This window comes from Hibiscus syriacus, unplaced genomic scaffold (assembly GCF_006381635.1).
Source record: "Hibiscus syriacus cultivar Baekdansim isolate YM2019G1 unplaced genomic scaffold, ASM638163v2 tig00110328_pilon, whole genome shotgun sequence".
NCBI lineage: Eukaryota > Viridiplantae > Streptophyta > Magnoliopsida > Malvales > Malvaceae > Hibiscus > Hibiscus syriacus.
In genome coordinates, this window is record NW_024062685.1 from 8,129,842 (window position 1) to 8,138,872 (window position 9,031).

The 9,031-nt window shown below is 36.4% G+C and overlaps 1 protein-coding gene across 1 annotated transcript; it reads right to left on the reverse strand.

Annotated features, from left to right (window-relative positions):
- Positions 1–7,132: 7,132 nt before the first annotated feature.
- Positions 7,133–8,814, reverse strand: LOC120118653 (glyceraldehyde-3-phosphate dehydrogenase A, chloroplastic). The gene is made up of 5 exons (XM_039138670.1): positions 8,697–8,814; positions 8,486–8,599; positions 8,106–8,410; positions 7,775–8,019; positions 7,133–7,680 (listed from the first exon to the last, which is right to left on the reverse strand). Exons 1-5 carry the CDS (start codon positions 8,736–8,738, stop codon positions 7,178–7,180), a joined length of 1,209 nt encoding a protein of 402 aa, XP_038994601.1. The 5' UTR covers positions 8,739–8,814; the 3' UTR covers positions 7,133–7,177.
- Positions 8,815–9,031: the final 217 nt, after the last annotated feature.

The window sequence follows — 9,031 nt, forward strand, 5'->3', positions numbered from 1 at the left end:
TTGAAGGTATTGGTACAATAGGTATACCTCTTCCATACAAATTAAAAATGTTTTATATGTGAATGGATTAAAGCATAATCTATTGAGTATTAGTCAATTATGCGATAAAGGATTCAATGTCTTATTTGAAATTAATGGTTGTAAAGTCATTGACATTGCATCTAATCGGATTATGCTTGTTGGTCATAGAATAGGAAACATTTACATGGTGCATTTAGATTCTATTGATATGACTAATTTATGCCTGGTTGCTAAGGATGAGCATGATAGTTGGTTATGGCATAGGAGACTAGGTCATGCTAGTATGAGTGTTTTGCAACGGCTAATTCAAGGTGATTTAGTTCGAGGGTTGCCTAAGCTTAAATTTGATAATGATAAAATCTGTGATGCTTGTGCTAAAGGAAAACAAAAACGAGTTTCTTTTAAATCTATTAATGATGTATCAACTAGTAGAGTATTACAATTGATCCATTTAGATCTTTTTGGGCCAACTAGAACTACTAGCTTGGGAGGAAAACAATATGCATTTGTCTTGGTAGATGACTATTCTAGATACACTTGGGTTCTATTCTTAAGTACTAAAGATGAAGCATTAGAAAATTTCATCACATTTTCAAAAATAATCCAAAATGAAAAAGGTTACTCTATCACTAGTGTTAGAAGTGATCATGGAACTGAATTTGAAAATCTTGGATTTATTGAGTTTTGTAATTCTAACGGTATTAGCCACAATTTTTCAGCACCTAGAACCCCTCAACAAAATGGAGTTGTTGAGAGGAAAAATCGAACTTTAAAAGAAATGGCTAGAACCATGCTTTGTGAAAATAATTTGCCAAAATATTTTTGGGCGGAAGCCACAAATACCGCTTTTTATGTTGTAAATCGAGTAATGATTAGGCCAATTTTAAAGAAAACTCCATATGAAATTCTCAAAAATAAAAAGCCTAACATTAGCTATTTTCATCCTTTTGGATGTAAATGTTTTGTTTTAAACAACGGTAAAGAAAATCTTGGTAAATTTGATGCTAAAAGTGATGAAGGAATTTTTCTGGGTTACTCCTTAAATTCTAAAGCTTATCGTGTATTTAATAAAAGAACTTTAGTTGTAGAAGAGTCTATACATGTTGTTTTCGATGATAATCCCCTTCGAGGAAGGATTCTTCTGTTAATGATGATGTAGGTATTGTACAAGCAAATGACGTTAGACATTACGTTGGAGAATCATCATCAAAGGAAGAAACAAAAGATGAGGAAACTCATGATCCCCTCGAGAATCCAACCATTGAAGAAAGGGAAGTATCTTTTCCAAGAGAGTACAACTATGTCAAGGATGGTGAAATTATAGGTGATCTATCAAAAGGGGTAACTACTCGATCTTCTCTTAGAAATATCTGTAATTATGTTGCATTTATTTCATGCATAGAGCCTAAGAACATCAAAGAAGCATTAAAAGATGAACATTGGATTATGGCTATGCAAGAAGAATTAAATCAATTTGAGAGAAGTAAAGTATGGACATTAGTTGAAAGGCCTAGTGATAAATCTACTGTAGGTACTAGATGGGTTTTTAGAAATAAACTTGATGAAAGTGGTAATATAGTGAGGAACAAGGCTAGACTTGTTGCTCAAGGCTATACTCAAGAAGAAGGCATAGACTATGATGAAACATACGCTCCCGTAGCTAGGATGGAAGCAATTAGAATGTTATTAGCATTTGCATGTTTCAATGAATTTAAATTATATCAAATGGATGTTAAAAGTGCATTTTTAAATGGTTTTATAAAAGAAGAAGTGTACGTGGAACAACCTCCAGGTTTTGAAGATTCAAATTTTCCGGATCATGTTTTAAAATTGACAAAAGCTCTTTATGGTTTAAAACAAGCTCCTAGAGCTTGGTATGAAAGATTGTCAAATTTTTTAATTGAAAAAGGTTTTTTAAAAGGAAAGGTTGACACTACATTGTTTTTAAAGAGAAAAGGTAAAGATTTATTAGTAGTTCAAATTTATGTTGATGATATAATATTTGGTTCTACTAATGATGTTCTTTGTCAAGAATTTTCTAAGCTAATGCAAAGTGAATTTGAGATGAGCATGATGGGGGAGCTCTCATTTTTCTTGGGACTCCAAATCAAGCAAAGAAAAGATGGCATCTTCATTAATCAAGCTAAGTACGTCAAAGATATGCTCAAGAAGTTTGGACTGGAAAATGGGAAACCTCATAACACTCCAATGAGCTCTTCAACAAAGCTTGACTTAGATGAAGGAGGTAAATGTGTAGATGTTAAATTATATAGGTCAATGATTGGCTCTTTGCTTTATCTAACTGCAAGTAGACCGGACATTATGTTTAGTGTTTGCTTATGTGCTAGATTTAAATCATGTCCTAAGGAATCACATTTACTAGCTGTTAAGAGAATCTTTAGATACCTTAAGGACACTCCTAATTTAGGACTTTGGTATCCTAGAGACTCTAGTTTTAGCTTGCATGCTTTTTCTGATGCGGATTATGGAGGATGCAAATTAGATAGGAAAAGCACCTCCGGTACTTGCCAATTCCTTGGAAATATGCTGATTTCTTGGTTTTCAAAGAAACAAAATTGTGTTGCTTTATCTACCACTGAAGCTGAATACATTTCAGCTGGTAGTTGTTGTGCACAAGTTTTATGGATGAAACAACAACTTTTTGATTATGGAATTGAAGTAGGTACTATTCCTATCAAGTGTGACAATACTAGTGCTATTTGTCTCACTAAAAATCCCATCCAACACTCTAGAACTAAGCACATTGAAATAAGACATCACTTCATTAGAGACCATGTCACTAAGGAAGATGTAGTTCTAGAATTTGTTGATACTTTGCACCAATTAGCGGATATCTTTACAAAACCCTTAGACAAGAAAGATTTTGGACACTTAGGAGAGAATTAGGTTTGACCAATCTATCTTCACTTAGTGTTTAAAATAATTTTAGCACTTTTAATAAATCTTGAAAAATGCTTATATTTTTGATTGCATTCTTGCTATTAGTTAGGGGGAGTTTGTGATTCTTAATGAAAATTAATTTTATGTTCAAAATCAATTAAAGATTAATTTAATTATTTGAACATAATTAATGTTTGATATATGAGTTGCCAATACCACTAGAAAAGATTAATTTAGCATTTTGTGCTTAAAAAATTCGGATTTTAGCATTTTGGTGCAGAGGGAATCGATCCCCCCTGAGGGAACCGATTCCCCTTTGAAGGGGAACCGATTCCCCCTACAGGGGAATCGATACCCCCCTGGGGTTCTGCTAAAATCGGGCAGAATAACCCCAAACTCTCCAAAAACCCTCTTCCTCTCTCTCTCCGCCGTTCTCACCCTCTAAACCCCTCAAATCTCCATTTTTGCCTCAAATCAACGATATTAATCGGAATTTGCTTCATAAATCATCTTCCAAACCTGTTGGAATCATTAAAATCGTGCAAACAACATCTAAATCCCCTCAATCTTCATATTTCAAGGTAAATTTTTCTAAACTCTTTATTTCATTATTTTTTGAACATAGGATTAGTTTCAATTAGTTCTAGGTTGAAATAGTGATCGGGCATTGATTATTTAGTGATTAGAAACTAGATGTTACAACTAATTTCATCAAAAACACAAGAATTTTTCAAATTTTTTTTAAATTTTCGAAATAAAAAAAAAATGTTATTTTTCAAATTATTGTGTTTTGATCAAATTATATTGTTATTATGAAAAACTATACATATATTGTTTCTCAAAACCATATTTTTCAAAAGTTTTTCAAAAACTTTGCCCATTAGGATTGTTTTAGAGAATCTTGAAATATTGAGGACTCATTTGAGTTTTGGGATTAATTGAATTGCATACACTTGTTTTAAAATTGCAGGTTATTATATCTATTCCGATTTCCTTCACCATGTCAAATCCTAAACGTCCTAGGTCTTCATCTAGTCGTTCCAGTCGTCAACCAAATCCACCTCCAAATCCTCATTCTATTCCAATTTCTAATCCCAATCCCACTGATCCTAACTTGACCATCCAAAATTCGTGTTTCAATCATCCTGGGTCTAGAAATCACCGATATTGGTATTATCAATATTTCGATTCTTACAAAATCCGGGAAGAACGTATTCCTTCTCGTCAAGCTATGTTAGCTATCGATTTTAAATATCTTCCCATTTTACAAGAATGGAAATTTGATAAACTATTTGATCTTGAACCCATCGTTTACCATCAACTTGTTCGTATATTCTACTCTAATGCTGTATGTGTTAAAAACCAAGCTGAAACAGAAACCATAGGAATTCGTTCCTACCTCCTAGGACAATTCTTATATATTGACCCGGCATATATAGCCAATACATTTGGATTAGATAATGATGGTATCTCGAATGAAAAACAAATTTTAGGTTCTCGTTACAAAAGAAGAGATAGTGCGAGTGTCTTAGACCTACATGAGCGTTTTCTTCATCTAATGATTTCTTGGTGGTTTCGACCATCCGGAGGTCGTTATTCTACTCTTAGAGCTTTGGATCTTTGGTGGTTACATTGTTTCGAAAACCGTATTAAAATTAACCTACCTCAGATTATTTTTGCTGAAATTGTTGAAACCGTAAATCTTGTTCCTAACAAGAAACACTGTTCATCTCTAGTTTACGGTTGCTTTTTGAGTAATCTGTTTTCCAAAGCTGGGCTTAGAGTCAGTCTAGATGCCGTTTTTCCTCTTAAGAAACAAATAAATCTTCTTTCCTTAACGAGAGCGGGATGGGTAAAGGACAAAGAAACCGGTGAATGGGTTCGTTCTTCTACTCCGGGAGCTAGTTCTTCACAAGCTCCACCCGAAGCTGACGAAGATCCCGAGTTTGAACAATTAATGAGGGATATTGATGAAGTTGAAGAAGAACCTGATCAGCCCGAAGAGCAGCCCGAGGAGCAAGCACAACAAACGCATCAAATGCCTCCATATTTTCAATCCTTTATGGAGACATTCGATTTCCGATACGCTACCATGGACTCGCGTTTTTCCTCTATAGAGTCTCATTTATCCACAATGGGAGCTCAACAATTAGAGATTCTTCGGGAGATGCGTGCAAACAATGAATCAACCAACGCTCGTATCAATGAACTCACACACGAGATGGCCGCTATGCGAGCCCGTTTTCCTCCTACCGATCCGGATGCTTGATTTTATGTTTAGCTTTAAAACTTTGAACAAATGAATATTGTTTCAACATTTTGATATGTTTGATTTTGTGGATTGTTGGATTTTGGATATATGAATGGTGTGAACTTATATGTTTGGTTTGTTTTATTCATTTTTGCATCATTTACATTATCATTAGCAATATGACCAATTTTGCCATATCACATTATTTATGAATATTGATTTATGAAACTAATGGCTAACCTCTCTTTTGATTATGATCTTAGCAGCTAAAGCTTATAATTAATAAATCAATTGGCTAAATGATTTACAAAACCTTGTTTTACAATGTCTTTTTGATTTAACAAAAAGGGGGAGAAGAATAAGTGTTAAAGTAAGGGGGAGTAATTTCTAATTTCATTTTTTTAATTTCAAAACTTGATTTCAAAATTTTTCTAATTTCAAAACTTGATTTCAAAAATCTTAAAATTACTAAAATGTTTTGTTATATCAAAAAGGGGGAGATTGTTGAAACATTTTAATATTTCGATATAACAAATTAAGTTAAATGGATTTTAAGATTTTCCAAATGATTTTCTAAGTATATTCGATATAACTATTCGAATATCAAAACATTACTCCAAATATTTCAAAAATCATTTTTGATCCTTACTTAAGTGTAAAATTAAGTTTTAATCATAAAACAATTTCAAAATATTTTACAAAGTATTTCGAACCAATTCAAAGCCAAAAATTCCAGAATACTCAGAGGGAACCGATTCCCCCCATAGGAGGAACCGATTCCCCCCTGAATGGTTTGGCTCCGAGTTTTCCAGAATGATCGGAGGGAACCGATTCCCCCCAATGGGGTACCGATTCCCCCCTGTTCAACGGTCGAAATATTTGAATTTTACACTTAGGGAACCGATTCCCTATGATAGGGAACCGATTCCTTCCACTGTCCAAGCTGTTTTATTAAATGTTTTCACACTAAAACGGCTATAATATCTTCTCTAATTATCCCCAACGTTCAGAAGTGATCCAAGGTGTATTTAAGCAAGCTTAGAAGCCATTGATCAATAACAAGAAACATCAAGCAACTAGAATCAAGAGAGAATCAAAGAGAAAGCATCAAACCTCAAGTTTGAGCATTTCAAGCCCATTTTCATTCAATATTCATTTTGCTTTCAAGAACACTTTTTGTGCTCAATTGTATTCATCTTTGAGTGTTCTTTTCTTTGTTCTAGAATTGTGCAAACATCTTACCTTGTGAGGTTTTCTTGTAAGTTTGCAAATTTGTAATCTTCTCTTTGAGAAAAGAGTGTTCTCAAGAGTTGGGGTATACTCTTGAGGGAATTGTAAGGTTATCTCTTTGGCCTCAAAAGAAAGAACAAATTAGTGAATTTGTTGGAAAATCCTTAGTGTGGATAGCTAAGGTAGTGGACGTAGACTTTGTTTGAGAAAGTCGAACCACTGTAAATCGCTGTGCAATTACTTTCAATTTTCTGCAAAAGCTTCCACAAAATTTTTATTGCCAATTCACCCCCCTCTTGGCCAATTTCGTCATTCGATTAACTCAACAGAATTGTAGCAAAACCATTTTTTGTTGGTATGGAGCGAATATAATGCTATATCCGTTCAGAATATTTCTTAGCTATTGACAACGCAATACGCACATGTTCCCTGTAAACGTAGTTGTTCGAATTCGAGTCTTATAGCAAAGTTAAAATAATACACGTCTGGCAACTTCTAGCTATTCTTAGTGTACTCTCAAAAAGAGGAAAGGACGTGTTTGTCAATGTTTTTCTGTAAAGGGGATTAAATTGCAATTTTGACTATACTATATGCCTCAACCAAGAAATGGCATAAATAGCATAGAGGTAGGCCTTCAATGTCAAGCAGGATTTTTATCGCATAAACGTTTCCTGATATGGTCCAACACTAAAATAAAGCATTCTTGATGAAAGCCGAAAAGAAACGAGGTGAGCAAAAATTAACCATCACATAACAACAGACGAGTATTTCCAATCACTTCCAGTTGTTGGCAACAATGTCGGCCAAGTCTACAACCCTTTGAGAGTAACCCCACTCGTTGTCATACCAAGCAATCACCTTAACCATGTCGTCTCCCATGACCATGGTGAGCGATGCATCGACGGTGGAGGACACGTCGGAGCACCTGAAGTCGACTGAAACGAGGGGTTCATCACATACGGAAAGGATACCCTGAAGCTCTTTCTCCGCACTTTCTCTGAAAGCAGCGTTCACCTCTTCAGCCAAGGTCTTCTTGGAGACCTGGACGACTAGGTCGACGACCGAGACATTCGGTGTCGGCACACGCAAAGCAATGCCGTTTAGTTTGCCTTTGAGAGTGGGGAGTACAAGGGCCACGGCCTTCGCTGCACCAGTCGAAGTCGGGACTATGTTGAGAGCTGCAGCTCTAGCACGCCTGAGGTCACGGTGGCTAGCATCGAGTAACCGCTGGTCACCAGTGTATGAGTGAGTTGTAGTCATGGTGCCCTTGATGATACCTGTCAAATATAACGTTAGTCGCACATTATTGCTAGATTAGAACCATTTTAATGAAAATTTAAGGTAGAGGAACAATCAGGAGATGGGAGTTACCAAACTTCTGGTCCAGAACCTTGACAAAGGGAGCAAGGCAATTGGTGGTGCAAGAAGCATTGCTGATAATAGGCTCATCTGGGTTATAAGCATCGGCATTAACTCCAACAACATAGGTTGGGATGTCACCTTTCCCTGGGGCAGTTATGAGCACCTTCTTTGCTCCTGCTTGAATGTGCTTTCCCGCACCATCTCTGTCGACGAACACGCCGGTCCCTTCGATCACCAGGTCAATCCCCAAGTCTCTGCATCAACGTTCAATTTGAATGAATAAGTTTGATAACCAGAAATTGTTAATTTATATGAAAATCTGATGCATATAAACTCATACTTCCAAGGGAGGTTGGCGGGGTTGCGGTCGGAAACGACCTTGATGACCTTGCCATCAACAGAGATGGCATTGTCGCCGACAGGCTTGACGTCTGCTTCGAATATGCCAAGGGTAGAGTCATATTTGAGAAGGTGAGAAGCCTGCTTAACACCACCAGTGTCATTGATGGCAATGACATCGAGTGGGGAGTCCTTACGGCCGTGCCAGCACCTTAAGAAGTTCCTCCCAATCCTACCAAAACCATTTATAGCCACCTTTAGCTTTGCCTCTACCACCCCTTTAAGGTATCCGCCATTGCTTCCCAACTACAAACAAGAAGCACACGAATTCAAGGCACAACGAATTAAATGTTGTTGAAGATGATAGAGAGTGGAACTCACAGCATGTGTCTGGAAAGCAATGACCGAGTGAAAGTCATCCGATGTTTTCCTGGAAAAGGGAAGGCTAGCAGAGTTGCGTAGGCCAGAGAATTCTGCAAAACACTTTGCATTTCCCTGAAAGCTCAAAAAGAAACGTCGATTTTGATCAGTAAAAGGGATGGTGTAGTAGTAGGTAGTATCAACAAGAGGAGAAGCAATGAACTGAACGAACCTGAAGGGTTGGGTTGGCCACAGAAACAGCAACCGAGACCATGATGACGGTGGCGCGTAGCCAAGGCGAAAGGTTTTAGTTTTGATTAAGAACAAATGTTGAAGTGAGCAGTAAGTAGAGGGTGAGATTATGGATAGCCTCCTTCTCCAATGTATGGATGTGGTTTGATGTTCGTGCTTATGTGTTTCTCACTTCTCTTTCTTAATTTTGTTTGATTTACTTTCAAACGTGTGGTCTCTGTGCCCTTCATGGCATATTTCTCCCTGTGGCTATAAATTTGGCCTTGGTGTGAACTATGAGTAACATTTTAACTTTCAATTTTGTCATTAAATATT

Excerpts from the sequence above, each read along its gene's own strand:
- LOC120118653 (XM_039138670.1), bottom strand. The coding sequence starts at position 8,738 with ATGGTCTCGGTTGCTGTTTCTGTGGCCAACCCAACCCTTCAG. Across the intron at positions 8,411-8,485 it reads TTGCTTTCCAGACACATGCT|TTGGGAAGCAATGGCGGATA; the intron begins GTGAGTTCCACT and ends TCTTGTTTGTAG. Across the intron at positions 8,020-8,105 it reads CCCGCCAACCTCCCTTGGAA|AGACTTGGGGATTGACCTGG; the intron begins GTATGAGTTTAT and ends ACGTTGATGCAG.